This window comes from Parambassis ranga, chromosome 20 (assembly GCF_900634625.1).
Source record: "Parambassis ranga chromosome 20, fParRan2.1, whole genome shotgun sequence".
Lineage (NCBI taxonomy): Eukaryota > Metazoa > Chordata > Actinopteri > Ambassidae > Parambassis > Parambassis ranga.
The window spans coordinates 1463792-1489661 of record NC_041040.1 but is presented as its reverse complement, the minus strand read 5'-3'; the positions used below and the strand labels follow the sequence as shown (position 1 = coordinate 1489661).

General features: G+C 42.5%; 1 protein-coding gene across 1 annotated transcript in view; it reads right to left on the bottom strand.

The window, feature by feature from the left end:
* Positions 1–758: 758 nt before the first annotated feature.
* LOC114453416 (V-set and transmembrane domain-containing protein 2A-like) overlaps positions 759–25870 on the bottom strand; it is a 60686-nt gene continuing 35574 nt past the window's right edge. The window contains exons 3-5 of the mRNA XM_028433308.1: positions 17786–17836; positions 14739–15075; positions 759–1354 (exon numbers count right to left, since the gene is read on the bottom strand). Coding sequence (XP_028289109.1) covers positions 1278–1354; positions 14739–15075; positions 17786–17836 — 465 coding nt within the window. The 3' untranslated portion in view covers positions 759–1277. The remainder of the gene's footprint in view (positions 1355–14738; positions 15076–17785; positions 17837–25870) is intronic.

Genomic DNA, 25870 nt, shown 5'->3' with positions numbered 1-25870 from the left:
TGCATGGATAAAAATCTCTGCGATATATCATCTGAAAATAAAGTTAAAAATAGATTTTTAACACATTTCTATTGAGACTTTGACCGCATCACCACCCTCATCCACCTGTAAAATGTCAACATAATGTAAAAACTAGCAACACTCATGATCCAAAGTGGGTACCAACAAAAACAAAGTCCTCCGTCACAATGAGGCAAAGCGTGTCAGTGCAGGTCAGTTCAGATTACTCACTCAATGGTCAGGATTTTAAATGACTCATGAATTGAAGTGATGTCCTTTTGTTTGTTTGTTTATTCCTACTGAGGATGCATTACAAATTAAAATGACAAAAAGGGACAATTTGTGTTTTTTTTTTACATCAAAGCTAGCACATTAAAATAAAGCTAAATTTAACATATTGTAACACCAAGTGTATGTAGCTCAAATTCTTTCCCTCTCGTAGAAGCCTTCAGACCAATAAAGCATGCACATCTGTATATGTAGCACTAACAGGATGTTAAAATTGGCCGATACAGCTGAAAGAAAAAAAAACATTTTTCTTTTTTCTTCTTAACCTGATGGTTCATGTTAACAGTCTAAATTAACACAGACTTGAATTAAATTGATCTCTTTAAGAGGGCTATTCACAATGATGTTCCATGGCCAATATGATGAGTGGCAGCTATGTATACAGCACATACAGTTTCTCTAGGCGTTTCAAAGAAAACAGATATATATCTAGAATCATATACATTACACAAATATAGATTCTCCTTTTTTTCTTGTTCACTTTTGAGCAATGAACACATGAACTGGAACAGCGAAACCGTAACAAAGTCATTTCTCCGTGAGAGTTATCCGACAAGAGTCCAGCGTTGCACCGCAGATGGTGTGGAGAGTCGACGTCTGTACAAAAATCCGACTGCTTTAAATGTGACTGGTGTTGCTAATAACAGTGTGCTGGGTGCAAGAGCAGGAGTAGCTTAGGAAATGAGAAGGGGGAGGAGTGGGGGAGAGGAAGAGGGGAGGGAGGGGGAGAGGGGGGCCAACTGTGCTGTCCACATGGTGGGAGAGGAGGGGGGGGGGGGTGAAGGGGGGAGGATGGGGGGGTGAACAGAGGTGGGGAGGGACAGAGAGGCGTGGGGGGGGGGAGTAAAACAGGCATTTTTTTTTCTTGTTCGCTTTAAAGGCAAACAGAAAGAAAAAAGAGAGAGAGAGCGAGAGAGAGAGAGAGAGAGCGAGAGAGAAAGAGAGAGAGTGGAGAGAGAGCTGGGTGCAAACCATGTCAGTTCTCCAAATTATAACAAGGCATCCCTCAGCAGAGCACACGCCAGGAGGAGGAGCGCCAGCCCGTAGCTGGATGATATTCTTGTACCTGCGGACAGAAGGAAACACATAAAAACACGGTCAGCATTAACTCTTTGTTTTAGGAAACACACACATGAGGAAACAGAACAGAATCAGGAAGCTTTATTTCCACATTCATGATGTCTGATGCAGCAACATCTGCTTGTCCCTCTTGTTTTGAAAGTTCAGAAATGCTGACATGTCCCTGCCTTTTATTGCTGCCCTTAAATACTGGTTTTTGGCTCGCTGCTCTCCCGCCATAGTCACGTAATTTTGGTGCAATTTCAAATAGAACTGTCTTTCTTATCTGTGCCATGTTTTTTGTGTGTGAAATAGTCTGTGTGTGAGTCCGACCTCGAGTGGAAAATGAAGTGTGAAGTGAGGTTTGTAACGGTCATGAGGGGCAGAAACATGTGCATATATATATAAATTAGCCACATTTGGTCAATAATTCGTTGCTCAGATTTGACACATGCTTGTGTTTGTGCTGGATTGATAGAGGTGCAGAAGCCCATGGTAGACGGCTGGGTCGGGGATGATGGTGGCTGACTTTCACCCAGGAGGTCACCATGCCTACACAACACTGCTACCATGCTACCATGGCGACGACTGTTGACCCTACGAACATATCGAGGTGCAGCCTGGGAAAACACACACTGAAGTGCCAACCTCATGATACTATTTAACAAAAAATGTGTGTGTGAGAAACATCACATTGTTGCATAACTATCTGAGTCTGGAGGCCCATGATATGTAACATTTCAATGAATTTTAAGTTACAGCACACACCCCCTGTCATGGGTGGGATAAGACTGAGCAGCTGGTTCCTGCCTCTTCTTCTTAACCCCTTGTTATTATTATTATTGTCTCAGTTCATATTAGCTAAAAGACTGCACATGTCCTTGGAGGTCCAATTTGGCAGCTTCCATAAGGACATGCAGTCCTTAGACCTCACTTTTTTCATAATGGGTGGATGCAGAGCTGCATCAGCCATCTTAATGACGTGAAGCCTCAAAAAAAGAGTATTATATAACTTTTTAAAAACCAGGCTCTCACGATGGCATCAGCTGATGGTAGCTTAGCTGTTAGCAACCTTGCTGACAATGTTTGTTGTTATTTGACATGAGCCACCATTAGCTGCTAGGTACCAGACCGTACCATCAAGACCTCAGAGTAAATGAGAGTTGTATATTCCCAGGACACTCCGCCCAGGAATTGTGCCATGTTTATCCCCACCTTCCCAACCCATACTGTTCATCCACCTCAGTGAATCTTTCCTCAGTGTGAAAGCGCTACATGCACCGCCGTCCAATCTCTTCCTGATATTTCCTCTAACACATGGATGTCTGCTTGTGTTTCACCCTCTTCTGCGTTCCAGTTTTTTTACACCATATGGTTTCATTAGATGTAGTCAGCTGCAGCCATCTAAAAACACTGTGAGACCAGGCAGGCAGGCAGACTGTAAGCTTAAATCATCGGAAAGACCAGGTGTCACCAGCACATTCATCAACATGCAGACATCTACTTATTGTTTTTGTCTCTCTCAAGCCTTCTCTCAAGTCTTGCTTTACATATTTATCCCTGCATGCAGGTCAATGTAAATGCTTAATATGGCATTCAACAATGTCAAGGTCAAACATCAGCTCTGCTTGTGATTGGCTGCCACACAGTGACAACAGCATCAGTGGACCGACCGCAAAGAGGCGCACACAGCTGGAAACACCTTCAAACAGGCAGGAAATTACCACAAAAATCAGTTAAACAAAAAAAGATGTCAAATCAAATGTAAAGGACTGCAAATGAACTAATAAAAAGAGTGCAAACACTAAAATGCACAAATAAGGACTGCAAAGATGCAAAAGTGACGAAAAACGTCACAGAGAATGACACAAGATTCAAGCAAATACAGACGCAAAGAAATGTAGAAGAAATGTAGACATCTGCTGTGTCTATAGTTATCTTCCCTGAGTGCATTGGCCCCGATGTAAAAGGGAGATGATGCTTAAATAATCTGTCCATGACCTTATAAGTACATGCTGTACATTTAATGTCATCCTCTTAACTGAAAAAACACAAAGTGTTCCTGTCCCAGTAAGCGGTTTGTGTACCGGCCTGTAAAGCTTCCACCCAGACGGCCACCGCTGCCCCGGCCCTGACACGCCGCTGCCTCCACTGTGGAAGGCTGCTCCGACTGTTTACTGAGCATCTGACATGACTGCTGCAAACAGAACACATGCAGCCGCCTCTGACTTCACTTCGATTCGCCTGCATCTCAAACCCGAACTGATGAGAGCAAAGTTACAAATGACAGCAATACAGTCCAATCCAGCAGATTCCTGTTAACACCGATGAGTCGGTTTATATAGAGGGAAAAGAAAGGAGGAAAGCTTGAGAGGTGACTGAACAACAAGAGAAGTACAAAAATATAATCCTGTGAAACAAGGCAGGACCTGGGGAACGGAAAATGAAATATTCTCTAAATCACATTGACATTTACTAGATTCCTGTGTCAGACTGTGAGATGGTTCTTAGAGGAAAATCATCCAGAGGGACACATTGTTCTTGGCGGTTCAGCTCTGGATTGTCGGGGCTGCTAGAGGAGGGGGTGGGTGGGTGGAAAAAGGAAGGTGGAGGGTGCAGAGATGGAGGGCTTTGACCCTTTATTCCTCCCCTACCACATCTCATTTGGCTTGAGGTGATCTTGAGAACAGGAGAGCCACAGAGGAGCAGCAATCACTCCGGGCCAAAACATCCTTCACACAGAGCATAATTAATCAGCCTCCAGCTAGCAGTCAGAGGAAGGCAGGGAGACGAGGAAATGTACACACAAAACGCACACTATTCCAAGCTCTTTATTATTATCTACAGATTAACAGCGACACTATACTAAAATATGTCCAATTTCACATAATTATCTCAGGAGAAAAGACGATTTATTTATTCTGTGCTCCCCTTTTTGAGGCTAACCTACACTACTGAGGAGCGTTTGTGAGTTTTTCCATTAGAGCACCATGTGTGTGCAAATCTGCCGCCACCCTTCATCCATAATGTTTATAATCTTCACACAGATTTCAGCTATCCACACCAGCTATCCATACAACTGAAATAAAAAACTCATTTTGTGTGGTGGAAATAAGGGCAAAGGTCAAAGGTTGGCACTCAGGCTCTGGGTGATGCTGGTGGGCAGAGAGCAGATTTTCTGAACTTTATTTGTTGTCTGGCTGCAAACAACACAGATGTCTCTTTCCAAACAACAACAAAGAAACAGCACAGTAATTTTTATGGAGTTCAACAACAATAACCTCCTCTTTCTCTCTGCTTCACTCCCTTTGTCCAGTCTACCTCCTCTGTTCCTAAATCAGCCAGCCATCATTTTACAATGTAGACACTTCTACATTGTAAAAGACGCCATGCCTGAAGGAGTTACCGCCCTAAAGGAAGCACCATTCCTCCACTAAACTCAGAGCACAGTATGGAAGCAGCAACATGATAAGAAGAAAACATGAGACAGCTACAGAGAGGAGATAAAAGAAGATAAAAGATCTGCACTAAAACCAGTGTGTTCAGGACTAAATGTGACAAAATGTCTCTGCACTTTCTTGTAGTATGTGGTAGCAGTGACCCTTCTTAATGGGATGACGATCCCAGCAGTGGCTCCCAGCCAGGTGTCAGGTGTCATTTACAACAACAACACCACTTAAAGCAAAGCAAACAGCACTCTGGAGCAAAGTTCTGCAGCCTTTATAAGCATGCACGTCAGATACTCCACCAGATGTGTCATCGCTGTGACGCAGCGACACTGAACAATGTTTCATATGTGCTGTGAGGATGTGGCGACTGTCCCATTCCTCAGGTCAGTTGTGATTGTGTGACAAATTAAAGATCGCCCTGAAGACCGGAGGGCCTGAAAGGTCTCTACAGCTTATTTTCTTCCACATATTCGTTACCTGATAAAATCATATCCACAGTACATGCACATACTCTTTATTATGGGTGTTCTCTCAGACAGGCAAACTGAAGAATTACTTTGCAAATAGCATACGAAACAATAGAAACCACTACAACAGCAAATCAATAATGTATGAATAACAATCTCCCCGCTGTTCTCTACAAGTGAGGCTTGATCGCTGGATTCTGGAGGGAGTGCAGCACAATTTAAACTTTGGTTCAGCGCATTTTAAAAGTGCAGCTGGAGGATGTCACAACTGACACTAAAGAAATGACCCAGCACAGCTGTGCAGTGTGCACTGACCCGTCACGTCGGGTTACTGTGTATACCCAGAAGGAGGTCACGATGACCCGGCACTGACAGGCCTGCTTCACTCTGTCCCACAGCTGCTGTGTTTCATTCTGAAAGATTATTCAGGATACAACTCAGACTTTTTGTAATTGTGATGCCCACATGCACAACATATTGATATTTTCTTCTGTGCTACATATCCTGTAGCTCAGCACGAACACTTGAGGAACTGATTTTTCCATTAAATGCTTCAATTTTCTTTCTTCTGGAGCTTCTTCCCCCCACAGAAGCTGTTAGTGAAGTTTTTGTCTCTTACTCCTGGTTGTTGACTGTGATGAGATGGAGTTTGAAAGTTTGAAGCACTTTGAGGGCATCGGCTTGCTCCAGTTGAAGACTTCAGGCAGTTTGCTGCCTTTTTACTTCAATCTGTTGTTTAAGAGGAAATAGGAGGCCGACGGTTTTATGTAAAGGCACGCATGGTACCTGTGGAGGACCACAGGGTAACTGTTTTGGTCCGCTTTTTCTGTCTATGGTTTTCCGTCTAGAATGGAGCAGATACAAGCTGGAAAATGGGACTAGTGTCCACTGGTTAACTGATCAGATTTTATGCAAGCAGGTCCTTTCATAGTACTTCAGGAGATGATCAGTGTAAATTGGACAAGAACATGGTGGACTGTTATGCCCGGTTTACACTGTGTGATATTGGCCTGTTGCAGACAACAGACGACCATCGTAGGAGAATCGTGGAGATATCTTTGGTCGTGGCTCTAAAACGGTGGTCTTACATCTCACTGTGAGACAGGTTCCATGACGTTGTCAGCGTCTTGCGACCAAAGACAAGCTGAGATAAAATTCTAGCGGTGTCAGAAATTTAGGATGACTGACTCACAGTGTGACAGCTGCTACGACCTGTCACTCCACATCCACATCCTCCTCCTCCTCCTCACATGTTGACTGATGTCATAACCTGCGATCGCCTGCGAGTCAGTAAATAGTCATCGTACAATCTGTACGCATCAAACTTGACGTCATAGCAAAGTTTATTAGATTCACGTCGCATAGTGTGCCATGCAATGGTCTTATAAGATCGCTAAATATCGCACAGTGTAGAAAGGCCATTAAAAGGGTGAAGATATTCAGCTCCATAAGTTTTCGTCTTTATCGTTCTTTCTTTGGGTTTGAGCTAGCCGGAGTTGAATACTGGTGTGTTGCTTGGTGATATACTGTATTTAGGTGGACCTTGATCAGAGGCCAGTCACAGAGACTCTGTGTTATATCAAACTTCGATGGTGTGAAGGTTAAGACGTTTTTTGTTCAGTCCAGCATGTGCACTCTGCTAGTGGCCTTTTCAAATCGTGGAGCATGTGAACTGTGGGGTCCTGAACCTGGTAAAATACAGAAGGAGGTTCAAGTGTGAGGTCACCGACTGTCAGCTGCACACGAAGATCTGAGCAGCTACACAGCTTGATTTACAATTACAGTGGTCCAGCCATTGAAGCCTTTTTTCCATTTATCTATGTTGGTGAGCATGGACATATATTTTACACAAAAAAACCTGCTTCGAGCTTCAAGGACACGAGCAAGAAAAGCTACGTTCTCTCTCTCTTCTCTCTGGTGTGAAAGCACAGCAACACATACACTGTTCTATGTTGTACAAAACATGCTCAAACATTCTCAGGGATCTATGTATTTGCAGTTTTCTTTGTCAATTATTTATTCAGATATGAAGACATGTCATTTCTGTGGATTAATTTTGCACATTTGTTGGCTGATGTCAAAATAAACAGTGTCATATAGGCCTTAAAACACACACACACACACACACACAAACACACACACACACGCTTACAGGATGAGATTTACCTTGTAAACATGAATTCATTAAATCACAGTTATCTTTCAGACTCTGCAATCCTTCTGTATGTTAGTGTGCAAAGAGGATTGCTGAGACTGCCGGAGATGTTTCATCAATTTAACATGACCCACTCCTCCAGCCCAGCTGTGCAGGTACTGCATGCTAGGATTTCACTAGTGTACAGTAACGGTCAGCACACACACACACACACACAGAAACAGAAAATATTTGAACAGCTGCAGTTAATCAAACACATTTGATTAAATGATGAACAGTTTTTAAGAAAGTCTTCCCTGTTTGGCAAACACAGCAACTCAATTAATGAAGCATGCGTACAGTCAGTGTCCACGCTTCCAGCAACAACACATTCACAGATGATTTTCCTTTTTTTGTCCTCTGCTGACCTGCTGCTGTCTGATTTGCCTCAAAGGTCTCACACACGTCTACTCCGAGCTCCGCGTACGAACAGGAACTGCTGGTAGCAAGAGCAGGATGGAAGCCTTTTCATTTCTCACATTTGCAAGAATTTACATGCTGACTGTCACAGTGTTGGATTTTAGAAAGAGCTGTGCGGCAGGCATTTAACATTTAACCTGTCGGTGTTGACACCTCAGCCTGTCTCCAAGGGGGTCGGAAGGGAAGTGGGCTCAGAAGGTCATGGAGGCAGGGTCATGGTTAGGAGACAGCTGGAGAGGCTTAACTGAAACAAGGCCGCAGGCGCTGATCAAACCATTGTCCTGTGCTGCCCAAACACATCTGCCTGACACAAGACAGGTTTAGTACTGTTGCTCTGATGTCAGGTGTCATAACGGTCCGGGAGATCTGCTCCATCAGCTTAATGTAGATCTGGATGGTTCGGTTCCTCTTTCTAGTGTCCAACCACTGCCACTGGGTGGGAAGCTGCTCCGGGTCAGATAAAAAAAAAGACCACAGCAGGCAGCACCGTGTCCATTTCTGTTCAGATTCTTATCAAATTAGATCTGCAGAGGTGGAATTGTGCAGAACGGATCTGATATTTTCAGATACACCGTCTAAGTCAGTTTGACCACATCTCAGTTGGATGCTGCATGCATCAAGATGTGGACAAGATCTGAGGACAAAATATTCTAATACCAGTGTATCAGCTTATTTACTTTATGTATGCTAGCAGGCTAGCTAGCTACCTTGCTATAAAAACCTGTCTGTGCTGCGTGCTCTCCAGCAGCAGACACACTAAAGGAATGTGGACAGTGGGGTATTCTTCTGGATTATAATTGTTAAGTGAATGTTTTCTCTTGGAGCATATTGTTTTTCAATACTGGTTTCAATATGAGCAATCCAATATATGAGTCTGGGTCTAGAAATATTATACCAACATCTGAAGTTAAGATGATTTATTATGGTTAGCTTAGCTAAGTTATTCTTCCACAAGTTTGTATTTTATCCTGTTTTAAAGCAGAGCCATTGATTGCTAACTCTGTACTTGCTAATAAGATATGTTATATGCTTTGAAACATTCTGGTCCATAGTAATGCCCTGTGGGATGCTTTCAGCACAGCTTGATGTATGAAATAGATTCAAGGCCTGGATCTGTGCGGTGTCTCCAGTGATGCCAGCTCGGGTCTGGTCTGAGATATGTAGAGTCTTTGCTCCTCTGCATTGAGAGATCCCATTTAAAGGGAGGTCAGGCATCTGGTTAGGATGCACCCTGAGTGCCTCCCTGGTGAGATGTTTGGAGCATGTCCAACTAAGAGCATGTCCTGGGGCTCCTCCCAGGAGGAGCTGGAGGAGGTGGCTGGGCAGGTGGCTTCCCTGCTTATAGGCTGCTGCCCCCACAGCCCGACCCCCGGTAAGTGAAGGAAAATGGATGGATTGATGGAGTCAAGGGAAATAATGAAGCCATAGCGTGGCTCCAGAGAGCACGAATCCACATTAAGACAATTACTGAATCAGCCACAAGTCTCTCAGAATGTATTCATCCTCAGCTCCAACAGCCTGTCTGCTGTGACACCATCTTCGCAGGTCTTTCTAAAAATGGATATGGCAGCTGCAGCTAAATCTGAACTGTAGAGTTCAGCTCCTAAGAGCAGGAAAAGTGGATCACATCAGTCCAGCCATTCTGAGGCCCTGAGTTTTTAAAGCACTGAATGGTTTATTTCTGATATGCTGCTCTGTTTTAAAGCATCCAAAAACTCTCAATAGGTCTGGAACATGTTTGCTTACTGTCCCCTGAGTCAGAACTGAACACACAGAGAGAGAGGAGCAGCACGCAGTTTGGATGCGCCACATATCTGGAGCAAACACACTGCGTTAATTAAATGGAATTTGAGACAGTTTACTCGTATCTTGTTCTCCATTCTAGCTTTTTCTGCTTGTTAAATGTATTTTTTTTCTATTTCACCAGTTTTTACACAAACATTTGTGTGTGAGCAGTTTTCCACCTGCGCTATTTTTAGAAATCAGCACAGAACATTTTTATTTTTGTTGTCACACACTACTACACATTTTAATTGCTGTGCAAAGAGCCGTAGTTTCATTCCTCCATCACTACAGCTAAAAGGATCTCCACCCCTGTTGCTGTGCTTAACAAGGTCACTATGCTGTTACAAGTCATTTGGGATGCTGGTTTTTTTTTTTGCAGAAGAAGAAGTGAATACTTGGTGAACATGGTTTTAAGTGTCTCATGCATGATGGCGCTCTCAAGTTTGCATATTTTCCATCCTGGCTTCCTCCACAGCCCCAGCGGCTGGATTATGCGTAGGTATAATGAGTGAGAGCATCCGTCTGAGCTAGCAGAGACCTTTTGAGCGCTCTCAGTGCATGCTGGGATAGAATATACACACGCTGAATACTATTCATTTTGTCCTACTTAACCTAACACAACACTCCACGTTTTTTTTTGCCAAAATGTTTTTGGCTTGGCAAAACGGGCGATGTGGAATATCGATTCCAGGCCAGTGAGGCAGTCAGGTTCAGCGAGGCACGGAGGTGAATCACCACAGCTCCTCTGCAGGGAGCTCAAACTGGCTTAGTGCCAGCTCCATCTATAGCTGCTGATCCCTGGCTGGCTGGCTGTCTGTCTGACTGCCTCTCTCTTATACTTGCCTGGTGGGCTCAGTTATAAAACTTGCTGTCTGGTTTGCTGGTGGAGTGATACACTCTCTGACTGTCTGCCTGCCTTCCTTCCCCGCCTGAGCCATCGCTGGATTTTTGGATGACTGACTGCTTAAATACAAGTGGATGTCATTACCATGTGGCTCGACTGTTCAGCTGTGAGTGAGGGTAAATGTGATAACACAAAGCTCCAGAAGTACCATCAGGAGATGTGTGTGTGTGTTTTACACAACATTACTGCCCACATATAGCCAGAACTGACACGAGGAACCAGCAGCTGACACGGCCTTAGTGTCAGCAGCTCTGCAGGGATCGTTCAGTATTCTTTTAATATAAATACTGACTCTGTTCGCAGCCATGTGAGATGACAGCCACCCACTTTCCCTACAGTTATAATTTCAATAAGATCATTATGCTATTATGTATTATTTCATTTGGAACTTGTTTCTGAGGTTTGGGCAAACATTGTAATGGTCTCTTGATGTAACTGTGAGGGCAACATCACAATATGTTTGAAATTATTTTACAAATCAAATCATTGTGAATGAACTGAGAAAGTATATAACAAACATGAAATGTGCATCAAAGTATTTAAGGTTTATGGTAAAATGTTTGTTCTGCTAAGGCTAACAAGCTACTCTAATAATTTAACAGACATAAAATGATTGACTCATTATTGTTGTTATTCATCGTCATTCAACAGTAGATTCTGAGCTGTCTAAATCATCTCAGTGTGTGATGTTACAACTGCTGTGATATAGAGAGAAATGAGCTCAGCTAGTGTTTACAGCACCCTGCTGCTCATCCTCTGTAACTTTAGTTTATACTGTCTATTTATCACTAACTTTTGATAAGTGGAGAGGAACCAGAATAGATCTCTGGGGAACTCCACCCAGCTTGCAATTACAGCTGCCTCTTCTATTAGCTGTCAGTTTAACAGCACATATATGTTGTTGTAGGCCAGTCAGCATGCTGGATTCTCTGTGCAGTGCATCCACCTTGAGGTTTCAGTGCTGATCAGGACTTTGTCTGTTTTTTTTTGTCTTTGTCGTGCACTGACAGATGTTTGCCAGATTTACATCCACGCAAAAGACAAAAGCATGAGTAAAGAGGGACCCCCAGAAGATCCCAGGCATACATGAAGTGACACGCTGGCATTGTGTTTGGCTGCTTGAACAATATAAATACAGCCTTGAACAACAGTCGTGCTGTTCCGAACCACCTACTGGAATGATGACTCATTGGTGTTCTTTCCTTAGACATATGCAGTCAAGGCAGTTTAGAAAAAAAATGTTAAAAACAAGGTCAGTGATTTTTTTTTTTATTTGGATGAATGCTTATGCAATCAAGCTGAGTCCATATTTGTTTTTATTTCATGCGTGGGCCCGGCTGGCCTCAGGGGTGGAGGGACAACAACTCTGGCTTGGGGGACATTTCCCCCCCCCCCCTTTTTTTCCCCCCTCCACATTCAGCCCCGGTCACCTCTGAGCTCTGAGAGAACAACACTGCCAGGAACAATGGAAGCCGAGCTGTGATCTAACAACAGCTGACACACTGGTGGGGAGTAGCTGTGAACAAACCACTCTGCCGCTTCTGCTGCTGCTGCGGCCGCTCCACCAGCCAGAGTCGCATTCCCTCCATCTGGAAAGTGCCTCATTGTTTACAGAAGCAGCAATGCGGAAAAGGAAAATATCTGCACTCTCCCAGGTTTAATTTCATCTCAGCCCATTTACCTATTGTTGCTCATCTGCCTCAAACCCGAGCGTGGCAGTAATAGAACTCTGTCGCCCTCAGCCGTAACACCTCTCCGCCGCTCGGCGAAGGTGGCTAAGGTTGCCTGAGCAGCCACAGAGAGGCATTTATCAGTGTCACACACACCACACAGAGGACTCACTGCAACACAGTTGTCAGCATAATTTGGCTGCCTCATAATCTCCGACTCTGCAGCCCTGGGGATTATTCAACTTTTTACCTCTATTCAGTGGCGAGTAATATGGTTCTGTGTTTTGCTGCAGGGTGCAGAGGGCTATCTGAGCCCAAAGCAGGGTCGACTCTGCCTTTGAACTGTCTGACCAGCGAAGAAACGGCTGGCATTTATAGATGAGGAAAAGCAGCACTGTAGCTGTATCTGTATCTGTAGCAGAGGCTGGATAGCGAGAGAAATAATAAGAACGAATTTACACAAAGCCACCTGAGGGTAAAATGCAGGCCTGTGTTGCTAATTATAGATTTCTTCTGTCACAATGTGGCTGCTGAAGAGGAGATCCGGATCATTTTGAACATGTTCTTCTGAGCAAAGCTGGAGTTTGGGAGTACTCGGGGGGTGTTTCACCCACAGAGGTGGCCGATGAGATGATAGAAATCACTGCTGTAATTTTATGGCGTAGATGCTGATGACCTAGACGTAGATATTATTATAACAAGAGACAAAATACAGAAGTTGCTTTGGATTTTAAAGACAGCCATGTTAGCAAGAAGCATCCACCCCTCCTCACTTATAATCCTATAAGAATCCTAATATTAATGATTGAAACATGCAGGTCTGTTTTATAATCGACTCACTTTTGGATCCAGTCTCAGGTGGACATTTGAGGAACTGCAGTTTTTGCACTGAAGTCATTTTTTAGCCCTACTTATACTGTAAACAGGCATCTCCTGTTTATTTGCCCTGATTGGTTGAATTCCTTTGTAATGATAGCGTCCTTTTTGCCTTATTGCTTCGTTGCAAGCAGCCACTGTATTGTTACAACAGTAGGTTGGCCAAGATGTGAACATTTTAGAGCTGTACGGGCTCTAAAATGCATCTCAGGCTGTCCTGAGATGCTGAGGCAGGCATCCTGAGCCCGCAGCGAGCAGAACCTCTGTAATAAGACGATTCTAAAGAAGCATCAGAGGAATCCTGCCTGGAGAACCCGCTATGCTGCTCATGGGGTATTTCTTATATTTAAAAAAAGAAATTCAGCCGAAAGCCTGGTCATGTTGTGCCTTCACCACCAACAGCACACTCTAAACCACACAGGTATCCAGCAGAGAGAAGCATGAAAGGGTGGTGTGTGCTCTCATCTCCAAGAATTAGTTAGAATAAATCCAGAGGCAACATTTGGGGTATGCTCCAGGCAGCCGATTGACTCGAATCTGATCCCTGAATATAAAGAACTGAATGAGATGAGGCTTCCTACACATCTCCAGTGACTACAGATAGGATCCTGAGCTGAAGGAAACTTTCATGACTTGTTAATCAGTTGTAAATTGTCAGTTTTTACGAGCCTGGCTTGTCTGTGACGTGTGCTGAAGTCTAAACAGATGGATTCCAAAGCCAAAGAACGGTCCCGTGCTGCTGCCTCTTTCTTCTTCATCACTAATCTGCCATGTGCTGCTCTCAATACAATATAACTACAAACAGCCTGTTGTAAAGAGTGCACATATAGAGCTATGGAAGATGGTGCACAGATTGAAACAAGGCCCACTGTGCTACCATAGAAAGCAGCTGTGGCTGTATTTATTCTGCATGTTTACATTAAAAACAATGCAAAAAATAAAAAAGGATCAGTAAAAACATTCTGTTAAAAACAAAAAATTCTGCACTCTATTCACAGCCAAGAAGCCATGACTGACTCACTTTTGGGTGAGGGTCAGATGACAAAAGAAATCTGCAAATATTTGTCTAATATGCTGGATTTACAGATGATGTGCAGAGTAGGGTGACTGTAAAACTGTATATAGCATGTGTGGGAGTCTATATTTATATAAGAGCATTAAAGATGTTTGAGTCCTCTCTGCTTGTTTCCATAAAGGTGCAGGGCTCTATGTTACTGTGAACAATGAGCGCACACTGACTTAGAGTCTGACAGCAGTGGAAAACCTGGATTAAAAGTCATTGAAAAGAATTAAATTCTGTCCATACTCAATACCACGACTAGGGGTTCCAGAGCCTAGTAAACACTGGTTGATTGCCACCTGGTCCAAGCTGTGATGTGGCTGTAAAGCTTTGTTTTTCCAATGCACAGAGCAGCAGGATGCGTTTGTTTCACTAACTTTTTCCTCTTTCTGTTTCACACTCGATCGCTGTGTATCATCATGAAACTCTTCTAACCAGATGACTCACAAGCGCATCAGGGAGGCTGTGCAGCAAGATTTATGGTGGAGTAGTAAAAGGCCCGGCTACATCAGTCTACAGTCTCACTCCCGGTGTCCCCATTATGTAAGCCTTCCCGGGGGCCTTACCTGAGCCGGGGTTGTGTTTAGCTGTGTTGGAGGATGTGTGAGAGGTGGAGGTGGAGGCCACCCTCTGGTCTGAGCTCATGTTGTCCTGCCCCAGAGGCGAGTTGGACTTTCTCGGCTTCTTGTCTGTCAGATGTAGCGGGGAGCTCTTCTTGGGAGGCTGCAGTGGTCTTCGAGGCCTGGCTGTGGTGTTGACCTTCAGCCAGGCCTGGGCTTTGTACTCCACTATCTCCCCGTAGTTGGCTCGTGTCACCCGGCACTCGTACAGTCCCTCGTCACTCTTGCTGACTCTGGAGATCTGCAGCTTGTGTGAGATGTCGTTGCCCTGGACTTTCACTGTCTGTTGGAGTAATTAAAAGAGACCACGATGTCATAACATTGGACAGTATGATAAAATACCACGCGGTTTCATGACTCATTCTGTCACATTTATTCCCAACATGCTGCATTCCCAGGAAGCTTCCTTTCTAATCGGCCTCAGGCCTGACACTGCTATCACTGCACCACCTCATTCTATCAACCAATTATATGATAAAGGTAATTTCCTGGAAAGTCAATTTAAAAGCCTGCAAATAAACAAACTGAGTGGATTTTTTTTAAATTAAGACACTTAATCAAAGTGACACTCTAATATTGAAAATCCAATATTATCATAAAGCAGTCCTAATCATTTTAGGCACTGCCTGCAAATCAATGAATGTTTCACATTCATTTTGAGGGTAAAACATCATTCACAGAGGATGATTAGGGCCAAACACAACAAACTAACAATGCCTTTCAAAGAATTTGACTTTTTCTGTGAAATTAAAGTCTGATTTAGAATATTTTGAAATTTTATTAAAAAGTGAAAAACGTGACTTATTTAATCTCACCATTGACTGGTAATTAAAGTGAATATAATCTAGAATTCTAACTTGAGAAACATGAAAAATAGGTTTGACTTAAAACTAATCTAACAAAAATCTGACTCAAGAGAGTTAAAAAGAAGTCAGATTTCTGAGATTAAAGCTAAATTTAAATTTGAGGAATGAAGCCAGAATGAGCACAAAATTATAATCCTGTTTCTCAGAATTTGAGATTAAATTTAGAATTCTGGTCTTCTTCTCATCTTATTCTGATAAAATATTCAGACTTCTGAGATTAAAATTAAAATTCTGAAAAGTCAGAATTCTGAAAAGGTTAAAACAAGTAAGAATTCTAATCTCGATCTCAGGAGTAAATATTAGAATTCTGTTTTTTTTTTTTAACAGAATTTGTAAAAAAAAACAATTCTGAGAAAAAATAGAACTCTGTGATTAAAATAAAAAAATCTAAAAGTTTGGGAATCACTGATGAAGTTTGTTGTTTGTTGTTCTCATTGTCCATGTCGCCTATAAGTAGACTAATCACCCTTACTGATACAATTTCCAAATTTTCTCTCAACATATTTATCTGTCCACAACTCATAAGGAAGATGTCAGGCTTACAAAGAGCAGCACTGTGACACTGGTCAGCACCATGTGTGGTTTAAGAAAGTTCATATTTTTAGGAGGTCACTGTGTTTGTTAAAACTGATTCAGACCAGAGCCCCTTACTGTCTATCAGGGCTCATTAAAGCGGAGTGCATTGCTGTTAGGCACATCACAAGCTGTGCATGGTGACTTTGAGAATAACCTTTTTATTCTAAACATACTGAGGCCCACGGCTAGATGTGATATTTCTACCTGAAAATCCTCAGATTGAATCAGTAACAGCTCCACAACTGCAATGCTACAGTAAGGACTCCACAGAATGCTAAGAGACACGTGGGAGGATCTGTCTTCTTCTAAGCCAGAGTGAGAACTCTGTTTAGTTCTGTCTCCCAAACTGTAAATTAGAGAGCTGCCAAATCTGTTCTAGCAGAGAGGAGCAACATGGTACCCAAATTCTAAGGATCAAACATTAATATGACCCCTAAGAAATGACAGATATCACATGAATTCATGCTTCCAGCCTGTTCAGATTTCTGAAATATAAACGTCACAAGGCTTCATGAAGTTGTCCTGTATCATATACAGCTATGCAAGTTTATCACAATGATAACTCAGTTACTCATGCATATACAACATATGATTCTGTTGGCACACTGTTCACACACAAAAGAAATTGATTAGGAATTGCTTTGCCCTGCTCTGCAGCCTGATGGTGGTGGGTTGGTCGAGTGCAGCCTGAAACAGAAATGAACCTAATCATTCACTGTTGCCTGCAGTTTCCCTGCTGACCATCCCAGCCCCCCCAAAAAAAGGTGTATCTGCAGACCCTGAACTGGGCATCACTGCTCTGCAACTCTGTAACGATGGTGGCAGGTTGTGTGATATTAGACACAGCCTGGTTCTGTTCACTGTATCAATCGCCACAGCCTGCACACATTTACACAGGGGGGGAGGGGGCTTGGCTGCTTGCCCATGCACAAGCATTTAGATGACTCATTTGCTTGTGCATGCACAAAAATCAGATGTTCATTAGAGTCTAAAATAACAATGGAGACTGTGTAGGAGCCCTGAAATTCACTTTCAGAATGAGAACAATAAGCATGCGTTTTATGGGGTTCAGGGAGAAGGTGGGTGAAACTGGGCAGCCTGCTCCATGACATCATGTGTTTTGATAGGCGTTATAGTTTAAAGATAATTAGAAAGATCATTGTATTAGAAAAAGAAATCAAACGGAAAAAAATAAACAAGCATCTAAAAGTTCATCTCAGATCCACCTCCTTCCATTACATGTGACAGTTTGAGGCTCCAGTGAGGTAATTCAGTGAATAGCACTGCGATGCACTGGGCACAGAAGGCACATACACAAGTGTCAGAAAAAAAGGGGCGGAATAGCTGCTGGGGCATGAGTGCAGGAAGGGAACCACTCTGACACTAATAATACACTGCCACTGATTTCACTGATGAGCTCCTTTCTCTGGGGGAAGGTGTATTATTCGGGGAAATCAGCGGCTGTTGTGTTTGCTCAGAATGAAACGCTCCAACTTGGGTCATGAGCAGGAACCACTGAGCTACAACCGGGTGACGTGTTCCTCAACTTACACTTATTTTCGTCCCCTCGTCGTCAGGATCGGGCTCTGGTATCATCTCCATCTGGCAACACAGAGAAAGAGAAATAAAGCATTAGTAAAGTGACGGCAGCCTGCTGAGGCTCAAAGAGCCACTCCGAGGACACGTTCAAGAGAGAGAGAGAGAGAGGGATTTTATGCAAGTCTAGTGTCAGGCTTCCTAAAACCAAAGATGAGATTACTACGACAACTCGGAGAAGAGGCATCATCTACCCTCCGAGGGTTATAAATCTTTCAAACTAACATCAACACACAGTTTACAGACTGAGTCACTGCATCGCCACTGCTCTGCCTTTAAAAGTAAATGCCACTCCTGCCACCGTTTCTGATTTATTTTTAGGTTCTTTGAGTGCTTCTGAGGAGAAATTAAAGGCAGCTTCCAGATGCTGCTGAGAATTCAGGGGAAAAAAGGAGGGGTTCAAACCAGGATGCTGTTGTGTCACAAACTAAGGGCTACCTGAGACAAATGGTGCCCTAAAACCTCCATCAGTCTCTGCAGTAAAAATAATAACAGCCATGAAAACTTATGACAAATAATAAAATGTCAGAATGACTTCCCCCCAAAAAACAAACAAACAAACAAACAAACAATAAAAAAAAACAGACATGCCTGCTTCCTGAGCCCTGCTGGCATAATTCTAGCACGGTGGCAAGCACTAAGCCTACAGCCTACATCATGGACTGGGCATTGATTTTAAAGGCTATAATTTATTTATCCCACATCGGATGCCAAATGGATGTGTGCCCAGAAAAAAAAGAAAGAGAGAGAGAGAAGGCTGCTGACTACAAAGCTGAAGAGGAGCAAGAGCTGCACAGCAGAAAAGGCTTGAGAGGAGGAGGAGGAGGAGGAGGAAGAGGAAGTTTCTCCAGAGGACATGGAAGCAATTGGCTTCATGGCTGATACAAAAAAGGAAGGGCAGCAGAGGGATAAGATGGCTACTTATGAGCGTTTGCTGCAGAGAGCGTTCCTTCAAGTGCTGTAATTACCTCGGAGGAACCAGAGCACTTTTCTCTGGAGGATGTTCGGCAGACAGGTGATTAATGAGCAGAATTAGTAGCCATAGCTTTCCCCTGTCTGCATGTATGCACCACTCTTACATCGTGACTTCGCAGATGGACCTGGCATCCTCTATTGTATCAAGGAGACGTCTTTAACACCTAGGCAGGATAAATTGTCCTCCCCCCGTCTTGGCGCTGGGACTGATTCAAGTCATCAATTTTGGCCTCTCTTTTTACAGTCCTCTATAACAGTGCTTATATGGGGTGGCTGTGCAGTCTGTATATGTCACCTGAGCAGGATCAAGCTAGAGTGGTCCACATAGAGTGTAGTGGAAAGTGGAAAATTGTAATTACTTCTCAAACGTTTCATTATGGAAAATCCTATGGGGGTATTAAAACGGCCTTTCATCACAACACAGCTGAACTCTATTATTTTTCAGCTTCCAGCATCTAAATGATTTTATGCAATTCTTTCTATTGTAATGAAAATGGCTTCAGTTCTTTGTTTTAATTAAAATCCAATGCCAGTTTTCTCTCAGAGTGCACGTGGTCGCCGCTCCACTGATTAGTGCGTCAGGTCAGAATTTTCAATGTACAAATTCTCCAATCATTCAGCAAGTTGTGCGCTCACCTGAGGCAACAGCAGTAATACAAAACACACTCTGTGTGTGTTTTTTATCTGAGATTGAATATGGCCAATGTACCAAAGCTAGGGCTAGATGATGCATTTTGCAAAAGTGAACCATAAAATGAATGTGTGTGTCAAACATAACTTCATATAGTCAATAATTGGACGGGTGTCCTCACAGCTATGCCAAGATGGTGTAATGTGTGCAGCAAATCCCAGACCTATCAGTGTAAACACTGTAAAAACTTGTGCAGAGGACGACCATCTGAGACACAGCATCGCACTTACAGTAATTGGCTAATCTTCCAAAGGAATGCTACGTGCCGCATTTTGCAGAATTAATTTCAGACTGCTTAATTATAAAGAAACTGATGTGTGAACCTCAGAATTATAAGAAACATTCTGAATTCTAAATTTAGGATAAATAAATAAAAATAAAATAAAGTTAAAATAGTCAATTTTTCAAACTTAATCCTACACAACTCTGAGTGGCACTTGAAAAACACTTTGCATCATCATCATCATCTGTTGCTCCACTCTGCCACCATTTCTGGTTGGTGGCCCCTGAGAGATCTACGCTGTCTGGGTACTGATAGTGCCATCTTAATCTGTGTTTAATATAATCTGTGCTTGCATAGTACGTATAGTCTTTATAAACTGTGCACTGCTGAGTACACGCCTGGTAACAGTGTGATAAATAACTTGTGACGGCCCCGGGCCATGTGACAGCACTCTGCTTCTCTTTTCAGGTCTTTTCGGGTCCTGCTACACCTGACACAATCCATGACACACTTACACCAGTACAGCCATCAGGCTTGAATTAGTAATCAGTCTGACGATGTCGCCAGGGTTATCTTGAGCTTGGTGAGTATGATTTTTTTAATGAGAAACCACAAGTTAGGAGCAGTGTTTGGACCTTGACGTGATGCTTTTCCCCCCCTTTACCATACAGGAGTTAAGACATGTGAAGGATTTTCAGACCAGTTCCTGAGACATTATCTGGTAGACCTGAAGATGAGGACCTCATCAGTTCCTATATCCAGTTCTGACTGATCAAAGCTCAGCTATAATGAATTCTTTAGATGAAGTTCTGGGAGCGTCGTCCTTCACTGTTTTTGTCACTTTGATTTTGTCATTGTCTTCATCATTTCAGACTCTTTTAATGCTAAATCAGGAGGAATGTCGAGCTAGAGGCATTTTATAATTCAAAGTCCAAGCCTTTTTTTGTGGTCTTCATATCAGCTGCCCTCCTTTTGTCTCTATATATCCATGTAAATGTGCCTGTGGTGGTGGTCAGTTCGCAGCACAGTGATATAAATGTTATCTGTGCACACAGGAATGCCTGTACTACTCCTTCATCTTTATATAACATGCATATCAATATTAATGCCTGCAGGATCTAATGTTAGCTTGATGGATTAGCCACTTGCTAATGTTGCTATCATCATTTCCTGTGGGTGCATGACTAAGATACAGGACAACCCTACCCCGCGGAAATTCACAGGCTTTTTTCTAATGGAGTCACACTGATGGTTTAAATCCATCCGTGCAGAGCAGCAGTATATTCCCTCTGAAAAACCTCAGAAACCTTTCAACTGCTTAAACCTTACATTGCGTCACAAACTCATTTATCAGTGCTTTGTGACAAAGTTTGGGTCTAAGCAGTGCAGCTTGCTGACTGACTGGGACCGGCCCAGCTGTGTCAGATGAAATATGATGAGAATTTCTTTTTGGAATTAAAATAAGCAAATAAAATAGATATAATCACATAAAGAAACTGATAAATAATGGTTAGATAAGGAAGACTGGTAACAGCTTCACGACAGATGTTCTCACAGACTTCAGCTGAAATGGTTTAGTCCAGTTACAGGCACCAGTTTGGGTTTGTATTGAATAAATCAACATATTCTCATTGTGTGAAATACAGGTGCTTGGTCAGTCAAGACCACATATAATCTCTGAGGCAGTCCTCTGGATTACCTTATTAATAAATTGTTTTCAGACCAATAATCTCTTTCAGGATGACGTGAGAATCTGGGTGAGGTTTTGCCTTTTTCTCTGTCTACATGTGCTGATGTCTCCTGTTGTCTTAACAGGTCACAACTCACAACAAAGACACAGACGCTGATGCTATTCATTATTACAAAGCTGTACAAACAGTATACATAACTCCAACTCCATAACTTCAACCTGACTTCTTACAGGTGAAATATGAAGAGACCTAAGATTTGTCATGAGGGAAATCAAACCTGAAAATACTGAAGGAATTAGGAGTGCTAGCAGTTCTGTGTGTGAACTGTTTTATTTACAGTGTCCCCACAGATGCTGTTAAAGACTGAAGCTGAAAGGGTCAAACAAACACCCTCCAAGGTCTAAGGCTCGATGCAGTAATCGAGTTACAGGACCATTTTGGGGTTGTATTGATTAGATATCGACACTTCCTCATTGCTTGGAAGGTATATCTCTATCACCCTTTCGGGTCAACAAGAGCTCAAAAGCTGAGGTCAAGACCTCGTATAATCTCTGAGGCGGTCTTCTGTGATACCTTATTGATCAATTGTGCTATCAGGCCATCCATCTCTTTTGAGATGATGTGAATATCGGTGTCAGGTCTTGGCTTATCGCTGTGCTGCTGTCATGAACCTCACGCTGTCTTTTTTTTTATTTCATTCATTAATCAATATATTTCTTTTATTCAGACTCTGTGCTGCACACGTACTCTCCCACACATTCGCTTACATTGTTAAACATCATCAGTTGTGATCTTTGATGCGTCAGAGGTTGCCTCATCCGCCCCGACTCCAGCTCACGAAGCCCAACATTCCTCATCAGCATCCCTCAGAGAGAGGCCGTGAACTCATTGCCTTCGATCGCAGCGGGTGCGCGGGCATGTAATTAGCTCCAGAGCGGGACCATTCAGTCGTGGGTTATATTTGTCTTATGTAGAACGTATCATCATATAGCTGCTGGTCTATTTACCGCCTCTGTGGGTGAAGAGGAACTGTTATCACAGTCTTCTTCCATGATGGAACCCTCCCTGTATCATTACTGAGCATCAGTGCAAATGGCGGCTCTACAAAGAAAGCCTTGCTCTTTGATTCTGAGAGCCTGACACCAAGACATGCTGTTTCAGATCTTTTAGACATTTTCTGCTATCATACTCCACCACTTCCACTGTAAAAAAAAAAGATATCCTGATATTTTCTCACATGTGCACATTTGGCCAGTTATATGTTGTTATACGTCAGAAAAGAGACTCAATGATGGATCCAGACGCACAGCCAGGTTTGTGTTGTGGTATTTTAGGTGCAGAGAACTTAATATAGCATTATGCTTTTACTCATCTATTTATAGGTATATATGTGATGAACCGTGCAAAGCACTTACACACATCAAATACAAGCTAAGACTCTAACTGTGTATATCAAAGCTGTTTACAACAAATCCACAAGAGACCAGCTAAACCAAAGGAAAGATTTGATCATGCTGAATGCCCACAAACTGTAATATCAGTAGACTATAGCTGATGTGCTGTTTTGTCTGTTTATTTTCAGTGGGACAGCAGCAGTTAGCTTTACAAGGAGCTGGCAAGAAAGGAGCTTTTGCATGTTTGCTTATTGATAAGAACACATGATGGTCTCGTAAGAGCTGGTAGAGAGCTAAAAGCAGCATATCATCACTAAAAGTGCAATGACCCGGTCAATAATATTATATACGGCTACATTTATGCTAACAGAACATGTAGGCATATTGCCTGACATACAGCATTAGTATATAATCATGGGACCTGTACAGCTGTGTAAGTCAATGTCAGGAGCTAGGATGGGGATGGTGGTGGATTTTACTCAGAAGTCTGTGGTTCGGGTCCCCCTGACACTGTGAGCTGTTTTGTTATCACCCGCTGTCAAGTTTAGTTTGCGACTATGGTTAAGTTTTGTTTTTAATCACAGTCGACTATAGCATAAAAAAAACATCTGGTTAGGGGTGAATAGGGGATCTGAATAAGAATAAGGGGTTTGGTAAACACCATGTTACCATGCCAACCAACTATTGTTTCTACTTAAGTGTCTGTGCCTTCTCTTCCTCCATCCTTTCCATGACTTTGCAGGGATGCTACAAGTATATGTGTGTTGCTGTCCCTGTATCCAAACATCACACAAAACATCGTCCAGTCATCAGCAATATTGCAAGGTAATTTAAATTTAAATGTGACATCACAAATTCATTTTTTATGCTGCTTTCATGCTCTTCAAGTCATCATAAGACGTTCATGTCACTTTAAAAGGACAGAAGTCACATCATATTATGATGATGAGAGGCTTTTCACTGCAGTATATGTAATATAATGACACATTTCCTCTCCTCCATCATGGCTTAAGATTACAGGGTTTAATGTGTCACACAAAGTACGCGACCTGACTTCAACCTCCTCTCTGCTGTTTGTGTTTGTAAGGCAGATGATTGCTGGATGAACTCATTTAAATGTTTGATCACATTAATGTGTTTTCATGTCTATCATCATTCAGGGTCATGAGACGTGCTGCAGCAGCAACAACATGGCGTCTACGCTCCAGTTTAAATCATGACCGCCTCTCTTCGTGTGACGTTAATTTAGCTTCAGCAACTCAATGAAGCTTTTTTGAATGCACAATAATTGCAGAGCACATTTTTCTACAAGAAGTCAATTTGAGATTTGCATGAAGAATGGCGGTGTGTCATGGTGGCGGGGTTTTGCAATAAAGAGACAAGCGATTGAAATTGAGATACTTGTGAGCGGCCGCAGCTTCGGCTCAGAAGGCACTCATGCGACAGAAATGAAATATGAATGGGAAAAAAATGGAGGTTTACAGCGTGAGTATCAGAGAAAATTTTTACTTGTGCTGTCACAGGCTGGGACTTGTCGTCAGACAGACATTTGGACACAGAACATGTTTAAAATACAGTGATTACTCTCTGTGTACGAGGTTTCTTTTTATCGGACATGCACAGCAACATCTTTGTGGCAGATAAATGTCTTTTCACAGCAGGTGATAAATGCCAGGATTCTGAATTGATATTGGACATTCATTATGTCACAATTACCTTAATTGCACTTGTTCGCTGCCGGGTGACTAATGGGTTCACTCATAAAACACACACACCCTTTTTTATTTTAGTTTTAGTGCTTAGAAAGGCGCAAGGACTCAGTTTAGATAAAATATAATAAAACGTCTGAGGGGTCGAGGTGAAGCCTAATGTAGATTTATTTAAGGTGATGCATGACAGTGAGAGCAGACTGTGATCCTGAAAAAAAAGATTCACAGTGTCGATCATTTTGTCCTCCCACTCACACACACACACACAGCCAGGGCTCTTTAAAATAACGCTGATGATGTGATTATTCTGCGGCTCCTGCCGCTGCTGACTCACACGACATATGAACTGTCACCCATGCATGCAGACCCAGGTGTTTGTATTCACACGCATGTTATTTTTATGCATCTGCATAAAAATTGCAGGTTCTGTATGTTGACTTATGAAATATCAATAAGCTCAGGAGCAGCTGTACTTTTTAAAGGTAAAGACACGGGAGACAGTGCAAACAATGTTTATAAAGAAGGGCTGTGAAAGTCAAGGTTCTGATGTTTTTCTTTCTATTTTTAGAAACAAATAGAAAAGTTTGATGTTTTTCACTTTTTTCCTGTTTTCCAAACAATTTCATCCTCCTGGTTTCTCAGAAAAAAGTCAGAATCACCTTTATTTCTCTTTCCAAAACACTTTTTTCTTCAAAACAATGATTGTTTCTGTGTTTTTTTCCTCATAAGTCTCAATTTGTATAACTTTCTTCTCAGATTTGACCGTTTCTCAGGATTGAATTTAATCTCAGAATTCTGAATTTCTCAAAGAATTCCTTTCAGGACATATTATCACTAAAAGAAGTGAGTTATCTAAAAACGTATTTCTGCTTTAATGTCGGCCATTTTCACACAGAGGTCTCTGGGGATTGATCGCCTTTTGGATCCATCTCCTTGAGCTAACACAAAGTCAGAATAAACACAATGCCATCTCTCTCCAATCTCCGACCAACCAGCTCAGAAACGCACTAGTTTGTTCACGTAGTGTAATTCAAGATCATCCATCTTGTAAAATACACGTCAACGAACCCTCAGGGCTAATGCAGTAGAGGAGTAAGCACTGCGTGTGTGTGAGCCCTGACAGACTGACAGCGTATTGATACTCAATGACACATCTCCAATTATGATGGATGAGTTTGGCGTCTCAGAGATCCATTAGAGTCAGGACAACTTAATCATATCCGATAATGAGTTATGAAGTTATGAATGCTGCGTGCATTTCAAACCACTCTGTCTTTTAGCCGAAGCCCTTGGGAACACCGTGGCCCCTCTTTAAAAACAAAATGAGGCCAGAGTGGGTGTAAAGTACATAAAGCAC